The sequence below is a fragment of the Phyllostomus hastatus genome, unplaced genomic scaffold (assembly GCF_019186645.2).
Source record: "Phyllostomus hastatus isolate PE091 unplaced genomic scaffold, TTU_PhHast_1.1 phas_contig_98, whole genome shotgun sequence".
Lineage (NCBI taxonomy): Eukaryota > Metazoa > Chordata > Mammalia > Chiroptera > Phyllostomidae > Phyllostomus > Phyllostomus hastatus.
The window spans coordinates 6,514,468-6,528,898 of NW_025333999.1; the positions used below are offsets into that span (position 1 = coordinate 6,514,468).

At 57.7% G+C, this 14,431-nt stretch overlaps 2 protein-coding genes across 2 annotated transcripts in view; both read right to left on the bottom strand.

The window, feature by feature from the left end:
• Positions 1 to 68: 68 nt before the first annotated feature.
• ISYNA1 (inositol-3-phosphate synthase 1) lies at positions 69 to 3,148 on the bottom strand. The gene is made up of 11 exons (XM_045853169.1): positions 3,055 to 3,148; positions 2,818 to 2,946; positions 2,552 to 2,713; positions 2,166 to 2,298; positions 1,882 to 2,075; positions 1,537 to 1,686; positions 1,244 to 1,459; positions 968 to 1,132; positions 762 to 875; positions 465 to 682; positions 69 to 371 (listed from the first exon to the last, which is right to left on the bottom strand). Exons 2-11 carry the CDS (start codon positions 2,935 to 2,937, stop codon positions 173 to 175), a joined length of 1,671 nt encoding a protein of 556 aa, XP_045709125.1. The 5' UTR covers positions 2,938 to 2,946; positions 3,055 to 3,148; the 3' UTR covers positions 69 to 172.
• Positions 3,149 to 6,083: 2,935 nt separating this feature from the next.
• ELL (elongation factor for RNA polymerase II) overlaps positions 6,084 to 14,431 on the bottom strand; it is a 60,457-nt gene continuing 52,109 nt past the window's right edge. Inside the window, exons 8-12 of the mRNA XM_045853377.1 lie at positions 13,531 to 14,005; positions 10,359 to 10,425; positions 9,923 to 10,094; positions 8,707 to 8,751; positions 6,084 to 8,091 (exon numbers count right to left, since the gene is read on the bottom strand). Of these exons, the coding sequence (XP_045709333.1) occupies positions 7,975 to 8,091; positions 8,707 to 8,751; positions 9,923 to 10,094; positions 10,359 to 10,425; positions 13,531 to 14,005 (876 nt within the window). The 3' untranslated portion in view covers positions 6,084 to 7,974. The remainder of the gene's footprint in view (positions 8,092 to 8,706; positions 8,752 to 9,922; positions 10,095 to 10,358; positions 10,426 to 13,530; positions 14,006 to 14,431) is intronic.

Sequence of the window (14,431 nt, forward strand, 5' to 3'; positions counted from 1 at the left end):
GGAGTCCTACCAGGTGAGAAATAAGGGGGTATTAGGGTTAGGTCGAAGGTCCCCCAAACCCGCAGGTATTGCTGATACGTAACAGTGCTTTTATTGTATTTGGAGGAGTCTGGGAGGGCGGATCCAGAGGGGAAACAGGGGTAGGAGTTGTGGGAGCTATATGGCCACCACCTTAGGTGGTGGGCATCAGGGGTGCCTCAGTCTGTGAGTGCCCGTTGGCATCACCAGTACAGCCATTGGGGGCCACTGGTGCCAATTCTTTCTTGTAAGACACATGGCAGGCAGCCACATGACCAACTTGCTTGAGGCTGGGGCGCTCCATCTTGTGCTCCAGAAGCATGTGGTTCTGTGGCGGAAGCCCCACGCAGGCCCTGGAGGACAGGTGGGGATTCAGCAGGGCCTCCAATCCCTAGGGCCCTGTGTGCACCCCCAAGGATGAGTATAGGACCAAAGGTAGGACACACCTGAGGATGTTCTCGATGCAGCTGCGCTGTCGGAAGAGTGAGTTAACCACAGGGCTGCCTGGTGGAGCCAGTGGTGCCTTAAAGAGGAAGCCCAGCAGCGACAGTACTGGGTGGAAGCCCTGCGGCTCTGGGTCCAAGTCGGTGCAGAAGCTCACGCGCTGGCACAGCTCAGTCAGCAGCACCAGGTCCAACATGATAGGTGCAGCCAGGAGTGAGTCCTGCAGGGCCAGTGGGTCAGGCGATAGGTAGGCAGGCAGGCGGGGGGGGATCCCACTCCTCCCCCCATGCGCTTCACACCTCACAGGTGTTGTGTAGCACCAGTGTGTTTGTGCCACCCAGCATCAGCTCTGATATGTATTCATCCATTGCACGCTTGCTGTCACCCACATATGGCACGTACTTGATAACAACCTGGGGGACGGCAAAGGGTCACATGGGCCCACTTTCCTGTGCTAGGGCCCCCCTACTGCACACCCCTCCCCCATCATCTGTGCCCCACACACGCAGTGGTCCGGCTCCTCGCCAGGTGCATAGAGCACAGGGTTGCTCTGAACCATGTCATCCACCACGCTGCTCTTTGACACCTCCTTGGAACGGAACTGTGGCGGCGCTGACAGGTTCTGCCCATCATTGTTGCCCAGGTGGTTGTAGCTCACGATGGACATAGTCTGTGGGAACAAGGAGTCCCTGCTGACACTTGAGGCCCGTCACTGCAAGAGCCTGGAGCTCAGGGTCTAGACCCCACCCCCTGAACCACGCACCCCCCCAGGCCCATGCACCTTGAGGCCGGAGCTGATAAGGAAGTCAACTAGCACGGACTTGACCTTGGTCTGGCCTGACTTGAAGTCATCTCCTCCCACAAAGACACGGCGCTGCCAAGCAAGCTCGAGTGCGCCGGGTACCAGAGTGTTCTGTGGTGACCCATTGAGGAAGGCGCAACCCTCCAAGATACTGGCCACAGCGAAGAGCGTGGAGGGTGACACCTCCAGGCCCAGCTGTGGGTGCAAACAGACAGTCAGTAGAGGGGTTCTCTGGGCTGGCCCTGACCATGATCCATCCTGGGTGCACCCACCTGGATGGTACGCAGCAGGTTTTCAGCAGTGTCATTGAGGCCAGGGACCAATTCACAGAAGCGCTCTGTGTTTGCTGTCCACAGCACAATGACTTTGTCCAGCCCCGCGCGGGACCGGAAGTCACGGATATCCCTTCGGATCTGCTCCAGCTAGGGAGGGGATAAAGTAGTATAGGCCTCCTGACCTGTGGAGGCCTGAGCTACTCGGTTCCCCTACTGCAAAGAGGAGCCTGGACCCTTGGGATGGAGGCAAGTGGACAATGTGGGGTGCGAGGCAAAACAGGGTAACAGGGGAGGAGAGGTGGCAGGGAAAGGGGCAAATGGTAGTGAGGACAAATGCTGCACCTGCTGCGCCCGAGTGCCAGGGATGAGGTTGTCCGCACGTGCGCTCTGGTTAGCTGCGATGAACTCTGGGATGTAGACTGAGGGCCTTGGGCGCAGGGCTTCCATGTGTGGCCACAGCTGCTCCTGCAGCCCCCAATCCACCACCTGGGCACGGCGCATTGCTTCGGCCAGGTTTAGCGACGATATGTCCCAGCCTAGGGGCAACCCTCAGGCTCAGCCAGGCTCTTAGCTGGGCCCCTCCAGGCCCCGCCCCCACCCCACCCCCCGCCCAGGGCCCCGCCCACCATCAAATATGAGGTCATCTGGCGACACCATGGGCAGCAGCGCTCGGAAGGGTACGAACACCTCCTGGCCCTCAGCGTCCAGGCCCAGGCTAACGGTGCCAGCCTGCGTCAGCGAGCCATAATAGTTGGCCTCCTGGGAGTGGCGTGGGAGGGAGGGGACGGAGTGATGACGGTGACGATGGGCATAGCGTGGGAGGGCCTTGGCTCTGCTCCTAGCCAAAAGCCGCTGCTCCCCCCACCTCCCAAAGTCTCTCTCCAGAGACCGCCAGCACCTTAGCACCTTAGCCTCCTCCCCATGGAAACCCCTCCCGTGGACCCAATCTCTCAGGGCCGGTCCCCTCCTGCACAAACTCCTAACTTCCATAACACCCCATTTGACCCTCCACCTTGCGACCCGTGCGTGTAGGCCAGGACAGGCGCAGTCGGTTGGCCAGTACGGCAGCGGTGAGTGTGGAGCCGTTGTTGCCGCCCCAGCCGACGAGCATGACCCCGAGCCGGGGCACTTGCCTGGCGGTCCGGAAAGTGAAGTTCGTGGAGGAGGGGTGCACCTGGGGGGCGGGGGCAGTGCAGTGAGCCTGGGGCTGCAGACATTGGGCAAACCCACCCCCTCCCGGCTCTATGGGTTCCCCAACTCCGGGCTTCCCTTGCCCACCTTGAGGATGCCATCCTCACGCCTGACACTAGTTGTCCGGTACTCGTACTGCGCCTCGATGACCTCGGGGCCGTAGACCACGTCTGGGCTCTCCACCACAAACTGGGCTGTGGCCTCCATCACAGCGAGCTGGAGACACGGGGTTGGCAGGAAGTCAGCGGGAAAACGAGAACTAGCCCAGCGGACCTCGATTCTCCAGACCTACACTCCGCCCAGGGCCCCCCATATCCCACTCACCAGCAGAGTCGGTTCAGACAGTGGCGCAAGGCTGGCGTTCTGGGCGCGCGAACTCTAGAGAAAAGAGCTGCGGCCCCGCCCACACCCCCGCCCCTCGCTCGCCCTGCGCTGTGGAGCCGGGTGCAGGGAGGAGGGGCACACTGGCCTTGGACTAGGGTTCGAGGCTCAGCAGTGCCGAGTCCAGGAGGCTATCACGCGTCCTCCCCACCGGGCGCTGCGGGCATCCACGTGGGCCACAGAGCGCGACCCCAGCACGGGGTATGTATATTCATGTCGCAACACAGTCTTGCTAGGGCGCGCAGCATCTTAGCCCCATTTCATAAAAGAACATTAAAGCACCAGGCCCAGTCACAAGGCAGGTTGGTTGGGCCTACGAGGGTGGGTGTCCCTGGGTCCGAGATACTGCAGGGGAAACTGGGCTAGCAGAATGAGCTAGGACTTACATCTCAATGCCAGACTACCTTTCAGTCCAGGCTGCCTCCCCTTCCCTCCTGAGTAGTAGCACCCACCAAGCACTCAGAGGTCTGACAGGACTCTCACATTTGGGGGTCCTGAGAGGCGGAGAGGAGGCAGGGGGCAGGTTCCTGGGAGAGAAAGGTTTCCCTAGCCATAGCAGGAGGGCTTGGCAGGGCCAGGTTGCGGGGTGGCTGTTAGATGGGCAGGGGAGAAAAGGGAAAGGGCAAGGCCCAGGCAGCCAGCTGGGGAGGAGCTAGGCTTGCACAGCACTGCATCTCACTAGCACCCAGTGATAAGAGCGTGGGAACCTGGCGGGGGAGCGGGGGTGGCTCCCCAGGAACTTTCCAAAACAAGAAGCCTCCTCTGGCTGAAAAGTTTCCACGACTGGAGTTGGCCCAAAAGGTGGATAGTTGAGAACATTCACAGGAAATATGGTCAGGGCCCAGGCCTTGGAGGGTGGGGCTCTAAGACTGGCCCCTGGCTTTGCTCTCAAGGGGGCCCCACTGTAGGGGAGTTGATAATGGCCTGGGGCACCCCCAGCTGGAGGGAACTCAGAGGGAGGGCTGGTCAGGGCAGGCTGGAAGGGGACTTGAGATCTGAAGACACATCAGAAGATGTGAATGGCTGCCCAAACAAAAACCTTGGGGCATGGTTCCGGAGCAAATGAAAAAGTGGCTGGGTTGCTGAGGTGGTGTGGGGAACCAGGGCAGACCCTCAGGGGACAGAGTATGGTGTAAGTATTTGGGTTTTGTCCTGGTTCTTTGGGGGAGATTGATTTTGATCATCAGTGGCCAGTGATTTACTCATAAATGTAACCTCCATAAAACCCCCTCAGCGGTGGGGTGTGGGTGAAAACAGGAGGTGCTGGGGAGGTGACACACTGGGAGCAGGCATGGGAGCCCCATGCCCGTCCCCACGCCACGCCTCTGCCATCTCTCCCCGTGGAGCACTGAGAGCCATTCTAGCAAATTACCAAACCTGCAAGGGGGTCGTCCAAAATCCTGATTTATAGTCAGTCATTCAGAAGTATGGATCGGCTGGTGTCTGAAGTAGGGGGGACGAAGTCTTGTGGGACTGAGCAGCTTAACCTGTGGGGTGTGATGCCAGCTCCAGAAATTGAACTGTTGGACATCAGAGGGTCACAGAGGGAGCTCATACCTCCAGGCCGGATGTGATGTCATGGGAATGTATGCAGAGAGGAGAAAGGCCCCAAGACACAGCCTAAGGAATCTCGGCATTCCCAGGGCAGCACATCAGAAGTGCCGGCAGGAGGCTTAGCAGGGTAGAGCAAGCCCAGACAGGCTCTGTGGCTGGGCAGTGCGGGGGGCAGCTGGAGGCTACTCCTCACTGTAAGATGACTGCTGGGATTGCTGAGTGTGCAACATGGGGTGAATGTGCTGCCTAGGGCAGTAACTGGGGACCACTGTCCAGACCAGACCACTGGCTCCTAAGAGCACGGGCAGAACTATCTTGGTTACTGCTGAGTGCCACTGCCCAGGGGGAGCCTGGTGCACAGAAGCAGCTCTGGGGTCCAGGTACTGGTGGGAGGACAGGTGGCAAGAGAGGTTGGGCAGCCCCAAGCACCATAGTGTAGGTCTTGAGGGATAGGGGAAGACCCTTTTGGGTACCTGAGTGGGCTGGACTCACGACATCCTTGGCTTAGGAAGGATATTCAGGGAACCAACTGCCTGCAGCTGCAGCTCACTAATGAGGCAATGGCCAGGGCAGCGCCAGGCAGTGTGGGGGGCTGCGGACAAGGTTGTCAGAGGTGGGAGGTGGATGGGCAGGCAAGGCTGAGGCGTGACAGGAGGCAGGGTACACTCTGCCCTGCCAGGCCTGCCTGACCTTGCCTCCCGTGCTCCTGGGATTGCTGGGCCTTCTCAGAACTCAGGCCAAGGTCGCTGGCCAGGGGGCCACCAGGGAGGCTGAGGCCCACAGCCCTGACCCCTGGACGTTAATCCTGGTCTTACCCTTTATGTTTTTTCCTCCCAAAATAAACGCCCACCCCCCCACTGTGTCCTTGGAGGCCAGGACTTCTGCCTTTGGTTCCTCACCTAGAACATGGGACAGGAAGGCCATGGGCCTGTAGGGCTCCATTGGGCCTCAGCATCCCCATCCCAACTGAGGGCACAGGGGACGCCTTCATGTGCCAGGCTAGGAGGAACAAACAATAAAGTTATCACTGTTGTCATCAGTCACAGCTTGTTTCCCCAAATAAGGGCACCCTCCTCGGCCTACATGGTGCTGCTTGCAGGCCCGAGGAACCCCCTGCTGGACTCAGCCCACCCTGTCCACACTGCAGGGTTGGTGGGGGGGGGGGCAGGTGCACTGCCCTGCTCACACACCTGCCTCCCATTTCTCTGTCATTTCTTACCTGTGACCAGGCGGTCTTGGCCTCCTGCCCTGGCACCTGCAGGGCCCACCGACTCAGGTCAGCCTCCACCTGCTGGCCTCATTCCTGGGCAGTGGCTCAGGCAGGCTGCCCAGTCACCATGGCCTGGCCCCAGCCCAGCCCCACACAGGACAGGGCCACCTGGCCTTGACAGACAGACAGACACACACATAGCCTGGGCTCTACTTTCAGTTCAGTGAAATTTATTGTAGGTTGAAAAAAATCAGCATTCACCTGTTTAGTGTACAAAAAGGACACCAGATCTTTAAGAAAATATTAGGAAATTGCAGACGTGGATGCTTTCAATTGTAACATTTTGGCAAAAGTGAAAAGTTCTTGTAAACACCAACTCCATGGCTCAATATAGTTTTTCTCCACAGTACAATATTAAAAGGAAAAAAAACAGTATCAATAAGTTAAGACCATATTTAATCACCTAGAACTTTTGTCCATCAACCCCCAAAGCATAAAACTTTTCTTAGCTTTGTAATTCCTTAAAAGGATGGGAAAAAAACAAACAACAAAAAGGAAATTCATCTGAGAATCCCTTGACCAGGTTCCCAGGGCAGAAGGTTGGGCCTCCTTCAATGATCCCTTGTCATTAGTCCGCCCGTCCACATGCACAGCTGTCTGCACAACTTGGGGTCCCGGGTTTTCTCGGCCCTTTGCCCACTCTGTCCCAAATGAAAAACAACACAATGGCAAGGGAAACATGAAGGGTGAGCTTCCTCGGTGCTCGGACGCCCAGGGGCCTGTGGAAAAGACTGTGGGGTGAGCACAGTGCAGGCATTCACGAGGGGCCTGCTCTTTGGGAAACCATCAGGAGATACCCCATAGCTTACACACAGCTGTGCCTGTGAGCACTGCCACTCTCCCTGTGGGGGTGTGGGTCACAGTTACCCACCACCCCACTGAAGGTGGCCCTGAATCTGAGTACAGCCCTCAGACCCCACCATGCCCTGGCACTCGGGGCCACTCGCACACAAACACAAACACACACACATGGCTCCCCAGTGCTCTGGAGGACACTATACTAGGCACAGTAACTAAGCAGCAATTGGGGTGTCCATATAGCCTGTGTCCCCAGAGTGGGTGGACTGAGAGCCTTTTCTGAGCTCACTCTTTTGGGGTCCCCTGACCCCACCAATCCCCAGCCCCTCCCTGAGTGCATACCCCATGGTGGCTCTGCTAAGACAACACCAGGACCCACAAGGGGACTGAGAAACGGAGTGAGGTCTTAACAGTACATGAAAAGCAGCAGTAAAGGGGAAATTGAGAACACGGAATAAAGTCCAGCACTGTTGCTGCATAATGAGCTTGTAGCACAGAGAACCCCAGTGCCCAACAGCTGAGGGCCTGAAATAGTGGAAACAGTGGACAGGCCAGGGGCTCCAGCAGCTGCTCTGGGGGCCAGCTGGAGTTCTCAAAATAGACTGGGGGTTGACCCACCCTGCACACCCCCTTAGAGAGCCCACCCTTGCTTGGGCTTGGAGAGCCTGGTCAGGCACTCAGCCAGAGCCCAGCATGGGAAAGGTGACCAAGGCTGGTCCCTTGCCCAGACTTTCCAATGGCATCTGTAATACTGCAGAGAGAACACAGGGCAGCATCTAGACCCTAGGCGTCCAAAGAGGGGGAGGCACAGGTTTAGAAAAAAGATGCTTTCTCTTTCATACAAAAATAGACTCAAGTCTCATGAGCAGTAGCTAAAAGTGGCTGTCTTTGTATAAAACTAGAAAAGGCAGGCAGGCCGGCCAAATCTTCCAGCAAGAGTAAGCTGAAGCCCCTTGGGCTGTAGTCAGCGAAGAGGTGGGCTTCCTAGGGAGCTTGTTCCAGGCAAGGGCTGCTCAGGAGGTACAGGGGCCAGGGATCGGGACACCCCGCCTGCATCTGTGACCTGTGGGTGCCAGGTCTGCAGGGGCTCCCCTGAAAGCCGGCATTGCTGGCTCAGATGAACGTGTCTTCCTTGTGTTTATTTTTGTTAAATAAATTTTCCCCCCATTTTTTGCTCCCCCCGCCCCCCTGCCTCAGCTCCCCTGATCCAGGGAGGGGGAGCTCCTGTCCTGTGGCCTGGGCTAGGGCCAAGCTTGCAGCTGCCGCTGGTCATACTCAGCAATCAGCCTCTTGATGTGGGCCAGCTTGCTGTGCAGGTACTCACAACGGTGCTTCTCTTGGCTGTAGTTGGCATTGGTCTGCAACAGAGCATCAGGGTGAGCCCCGTCCTGCAGCCACGGGCACCCTGGGGCATGGCTGTAATGGGGGCTGCCCCCTGTGGAGATGGCTAGCCTACTGGCCACCTGAGGCTCCCACTGCTCCTGCTTATAGGCCAGTGACCACTAGGCAGTGACAGGGACCCCTGCTGTACCTTGGGCCAGAGCCCTGGTCTGGTGTCCCTCCCAAGGCCCAGGCCCTACCCTGGGAAATGGGGCTATGGCCAGGGTAAGAGTTGGAAGCATGATCAGCATGAAGCCTCAAAGCTGGGCTAGGGCATGACTGGCAAGGAACCAGCTGGCACTCAGGGCACACATGTGGTGAACCCATAGCTAGTGGCCTTCAGGAATAAAAGCTGGTATCACCCTGGCCAGGCATCAGTGAGGAGCCACCTCACAGACCTTCAGGGACCCTGAGGACGGAGCCCAGAGCCCACAAGGATGGGCATCCCTGCCAGGCTGGCTGCGGAAGCTGGGTACTTTGTCTCCTTTCCTTGACCTTATGGGTGCACACTGAGCAGTGGGAGAGCTGGAGGGTGCTGGGGTGCACGGACAGAGGCTGCTCCCTGCCACCCCCACAGCGGGGTGGAGACTTACCTTTTTGATTTTGCGATATTCCTGCAAAATCTGCCCACGAGTAGTCTAGAGTAAAACAAAACAAGAAAACAATGGCCCTCACCTGTAGGAAGCTCCAAGTGAGTTTAGGGGGCAGGGGCTCACTGATAACCCATGACCTGCATGTCACTACTGGCCTAGGGACAATAAGCCTCCAGGTGGCCTTGAGGGGAGCTGATCTAAGTACAAAGGAAAGGCAGGCTGGGGGAAGGAAGCTGGACCTGGGGCAAAGTGCAGGGGCCCAGACTCAGGGACGAGCCAGCATAGTGGGAGGGGGCAAAGAGCAGGCAGGCAGCCTCCTTGCCTTGTAGCCCAGCTGACCTGCCCACTGTTCTTGGCTAAGCACAGAGGCCCCTGACTACCTGAGTGTGCAGGGAGATACTGGGGTGAATCCACATGAGGCCAGAAAGGATGGGGATCCCTGGGGGCTCATCTGTCCCAGCCCCTGAGAACCCCCATCGCTCCTCCAATCAAGAGCCATCTCCTCTGAAAACCAAAGTGGCCTCTGCCAATGGAGATAAACCCTGACCCGATTAATTATTGCTGGCCCTGCAGTTAGTTGATCAGTTCTGAGCGGTAGCCCAAGAAGGAGGCTGGTGCCCCAGAGTTGGAGACTAAGACTCTTTCGTTGCAGGGATCTCCCACATAGGGGCTTAGGGAGAGTATGTGCTCTAGGCCAGAGGAGGAGGGACTCCTGGTACAGGTAGGAGGACCACAAGGATGCTCCATCCTCTCCGACTTCCCACCATGGCTCTGACAGTGCACAGCTGGGCCATGGGGTGCCGTGTGGCCTGGCTCTTCCCCTCCTGGCCAGGGTGCACCCTGTGACGTGGGTAGTGGGCTGCAGAGAGGGCTCCATGAGGGATACAGCTCCGGCCCACTGCTCCCTGGCCTCACCATCCTGGCTACTCTAATCACCAAGGCTCGTGTGCCACCTGCTGAGTTGGCTCTACTGTCCCCACTGCAGAGGCCAAGCAGGCAGAGAGCCTTTGGGCTCCAGTGGCATAGCCCAGGGATAGGCTTCAACCAAATGACCAGCAAGGGGTGGCCACCTGCCAGTCCATGAAGGGCAAAATGATGGCACAGACCCTCCTCAACAGGGAGGACAAGGGTTAGGTTTGGAGGCCTTGGGCTTAGCTGAACTGTGAGAAAACAGGCCCTCCCTCCACCTGGGTCGGGTGTGGGCAGTGGGCCCTACCTCGTATTCCTCGGAGCCCTGGGAGAGCTGCCGGAGCTGGGCGTCCAACTGTGTGAAGCGCCGCGTGATCTGCTCGATGCGGGCGTGTAGGTCTCGGTACTCGCTGTACTCAGCATTGAAGTCGTTCTTATAGCTCTGGCGCTGCTCCGATGAGGAGATGGTGGCGTATTTTCTGGAAATGGGAGAGAGAATGGTGGGGCTCAGGGGCTGCTGCGGAGAGGCTGGAGTGACCGTGGCTGCGGAGACAGCCCCACCCAGGAAAGGCCCTGCCAACTCAAGCAGGAGCCTGGCCTAGAACAGGGTGAGTGGCTGGAACCCGCACACGGGGACTCAGACTCAGTCTTGCTGCCACTGATCTGCAGTGCAGGAAAGGGACGGGAGGGGATGGCAGGGGTGAAGCCCCTGGGAGAAGATTTGGCTGAAAGGAAGTACTCACAGCAAGTAGTCGGGTGTCTCCGAGGTTGATGTGGGGACACTCAAGTTGTTGCAGGTCCCGTTTAAACCTACAAGGACCAAACAAAATCTGCAAGAGGTTCATGCTTTGTTGTCTGAAGGACATGAAGGGACAGCCCTGGGGCTGTGGAATCCTGATGGACCCAGGGGAACCTTGGCCTTTCCATCACATTCGCATGTATGTTCCTGAACCACAGCTGTGTAAGTGCAGAGCAAACAAGTCCCCAGAGTGTTTGGTTTCCGGCCATGAAGCACAGACAGATGGCCCCAGGGGAAACCTTGAACCTGCCTACACCGCTCTCTGCTGACGGAATCAGTGGTCAGAGGTCCACCTAATGCTCCCACTCTTCCCATCAGACAGAGGACTTTGGGACCCAAAGGGTAGCCCTGGAACAGGGCTGGGCTGGAGTTGTGATGGGGCACACCCCAGGTGGTTGTGCTGGGGCTCAAGGACATAAGACCAAGGCCAACCCAGGCCGTAGTCAACTGAAATGACAATCTAGTGTGTCTACCCTCACCTCTCCTGCCAGCTTCTTCAATGGCTTTTCCCAACATAGAAGAGGTTTTATCACTTTGAAGCATATCCTCAGTGAGAGAAGTTTGCCAATCCCTCTGCTGGTTTCACACTTAGGTGGTAGGCATCTGGGCACCAGGGCACTCTGCAGCATACCCCCACCCCACCTGAGTGTGTTGTCTTTAAGGAGGCTGTGCTTTCCCTGGGCTAAAGCCTGATGGACCCATAGTAGAGGGTTTAGTCCACGCTCCATTAATGCATGCCTGGCTCAAGGTAGGCCTCCCGGGATGTTCTGCCTTGAAGCTCAACAAACCTTTGGGGTCCTGCCTACTGGAGTACCTGGCCTCCCTTTACCAGTAGAGGGGTTTCCTGCCATGGGGCCTCAGCCTCACTGGCAACAGCCCCCACAGCTGCTCCTCTCCTCACATCTCCATCACTCCACTAGCTTCTCCTGTGCTTCCCAGGGACAAGGGCAAGGGGATGTGTCTAATGAGTTCACACTGCAAGATAGAAAAAGGGCGTCCCAACCTGCCCACAGGGGTCAGTGGGCCTGAGCTGAGCCCAAGCCCCACACCCAGCATGCCAGCCTGCCCAGGAAGGTACCCTGAGGCAACAGGAGTGGTCCACAGCCTGAGTAAAAGCTGGGGGATGGGCAAAGGACCCCAGAGTGGTCCGTAGCACAGGGTGATGAAGAGGGTGGCCAGACAGTGGCTCTGGGAGGCACAAGTGGGGGCAGGTGTACCAGTTGGGGTCAGAGGTGATCATTAGGCAGAACTGAGACAACAGGGCCAGACTAGGGGACAGCGCCACACAAAAGAGTGCGCTAAATCATTGTAGGACACTTCCTCAGGTGCTGACCTAGAATGTTCTCTGGCATTTGGTAAGGGGCCTGGTGCCAGCAAACAATGCCACTGTTAGAAGATGGGTGGTTCCTGCACATTCATGTTTGCCCACATGCAGAGCAAAGCCCATACCCCAGAGAGAGCTGCAGAGCGGCACAGGACGAAGAGGGTTCTGGCCAGGCGGACTCTGTACCCACCCATTATTATCATGTGAGCCCCCTTCAAGGCATAGGTTAAGATGATCATCAACACCAGGCTTGACTTCTGGTGCTCAATCATTCCCTTCCTCTTCCTAGGGGCATCTACTCCCTGGTTTGTCTGATTCTAAACCTTACTTTCTTACCTTGGCCTAGGGACTGGGGACAAGCTGCCTGGCCAATTCACCAAAGGCAGGATCTGAGCCCCATGTGTGCATGGGGCCAGTTGGGGCTACATCTTTCTGGCCCTAGTCTCCTTCCTTCCCAGGGCCCTGCCAGAGGCGCAGGGGTCTTGCTTCCATTGTTCGGGAGAGATCATGTTACTGGACCAGCCTGCTCAGAGCCTGTCTTCCTGGGCAAGTCGGGATCAGAGGGGCACTCAAGAGACCAGGCCACCTTCTCCCAGTCTGCCTACCCAGACACGAGGAAGCCAGCTGACTGATTCTGTGTCTACCAGTACTTGTCCTCCAGTTAGAGTGTGGGGCTGTAGCAGCCTTTCTGGAGGACAACTGAACAACTCCTTAAAAAGCCAAAAGTGGGGCCCTGGCTGGCATAGCTCAGTGGATTGAGCGCGGGCTGCAAACCAAAGCATCGCAGGTTTGATTCCCAGTCAGGGCACATGCCTGGGTTGTAGGCCACGGCACCCAGCAACCAAACATTGATGTTTCTCTGTCTCTCTCTTTCTCCCTCCCTTCCCTCTCTAAAAATAAATTTTAAAATCTTAAAAAAAAAAAAAAAAAGCCAGAAGTGGCTTTATTACCCCAGAAATGGCCCTTGCTCTGACCCTGCCTGGGGAAATGATCCCAGAGCTGCAGCAGATGACAAGCCTGGAACTGCCTGCATGTGGAGGGGAAGAGGGGGCTCTGATAGTGTTGCCACATACTGACCAAGTTCACAGCCACATGGGGCTCAGCCCAGGTGCCTGGGGCTGTGAACTCAGGGTGGCCCAGGGTCTGCTGACAGCCTGGCCAGTCCACATGCCTCTGCAGTGTCCCTAAGCCCCATAGTGCTTTTCCTGCTCAATACATGGCCTGGGCCACCCTTGTACCCCTCATCCTGCTGCTGAGGCCCCAGATCTTTCGACTTCTGTCTTCCTGACTGGCTGTGTGACCCGTTCCATGACCTCATTCTGGCTCTCACTGCCCGCTGTTCTATGAACAACCTCTCAAACCCTTCCCCCACAGGGTCTTCAGGCCACACGATGCCCATGGCATCCAGGTGCGGCCCTTCTCTCACCAGGCCATCCCCACAGCTTTCCCTGAGCCCACCAGGCATCTGCCCGGCCCTGGCTCCTCTCAGTGTCTGCACCAGGAACTTGTCCCTCTCCCCATGCATTGTCTCTCCTGTGAGATTCAACTCGGTGGACCCTGTGTCTCTAGCCCCCACTGCTGGCCTGGCACACAAAAGACTGCCGGAGACTCCGAGGCTGAGACCTCTGGGTCATTCAGAGGGGCCTGATGTGAGAACACGGTGCAGAGTGAGCCAGTGCAGGGGCATGTGGGGTAATGTGGTCCCCTTGGCACTGAGCGGAGCCAGTGCTCAGGCTGTTGGCAGTGCCCTCCTACAGAGCCCCAGCCTGCTGGCATGCCTCTCAGGACCTACCTGGGGCACCTGGCGGGGCTCCAAGGGAGCCAGGTACAAGGTCTGGTGGCTCAGCCCGGGGCCTGTCCTCAGCTGCCCTCTCCTTGTCCTTGTGCTTCTTGTACTTCTTCTTGGACTTGCCACGAGACAAGCTGCCGTGGGGTTTGCTGGGCTGGGCACAGTCCTTCAGCAGGGGCAGGCTTAGGCACGCAGTGGGGGCTGAGGTGGCCACTTCCCCACGATCACAGTCCCGGCCACTGTGGCCCAAGTCATTGCTGACATCAGCCAAAGGGTCATGTGCCCTTGGAGGATCCAGCCGTGGAGGTAGGTGGGCATCTGTGCCAGTCAGTGGGCCTGGGGTGGGCAGCAGGGCCTCCCGGGTGTGGGGCACACTTAACTTCCCATTGAGGGCGGGCTGAGCTCTCTGTGTGAAGTGCGATATCCTTGGTTTCTTGTTGGCCAGCGGGTCAATAAAATCAGGAGGCTGAGGCCGTTTCTGGAAAGAAAGGGAAACCATTTTAGAGGAGAGCCTGTGTCTGGAGTAACTGATGTCCCCTGGGGAGTGGCTCAGCAGCAACAGGCCTACCTGAGCTAAGTGAGCAGGTAGGCCAGGCCCCAGGAAACCCAGGGCCCACCTGAAAGGCCTAGTCCGGCCACACAGGGGCGAGCAGATACCAGCCAGGCCCTTGGAGCCCACCCCAAGGACACGTGCTGAGGAAGAAGGGCAGCTGGGTCATCTGTGCACTGGCCCAACCACCTCCAGAGATTGGTTTGAAATGTCGCTGTGCTCAGTGTCTTCCCCCGACGACAGAGATGGTTGACAAGCCAAGTCTGAGGGATACAGGGCAGTCCCACAGGCCAAGATCCATCACCCCTAACCCCTGACTACTTTGATCTTAGGGCAGCCCGGTGCCATGGTCCA

Excerpts from the sequence above, each read along its gene's own strand:
- ISYNA1 (XM_045853169.1), bottom strand. The coding sequence starts at position 2,937 with ATGGAGGCCACAGCCCAGTTTGTGGTGGAGAGCCCAGACGTGGTCTAC. Across the intron at positions 2,714-2,817 it reads GTGAGGATGGCATCCTCAAG|GTGCACCCCTCCTCCACGAA; the intron begins GTGGGCAAGGGA and ends CCCGCCCCCCAG. Across the intron at positions 2,299-2,551 it reads CTACACGCACGGGTCGCAAG|GAGGCCAACTATTATGGCTC; the intron begins GTGGAGGGTCAA and ends CGCCACTCCCAG.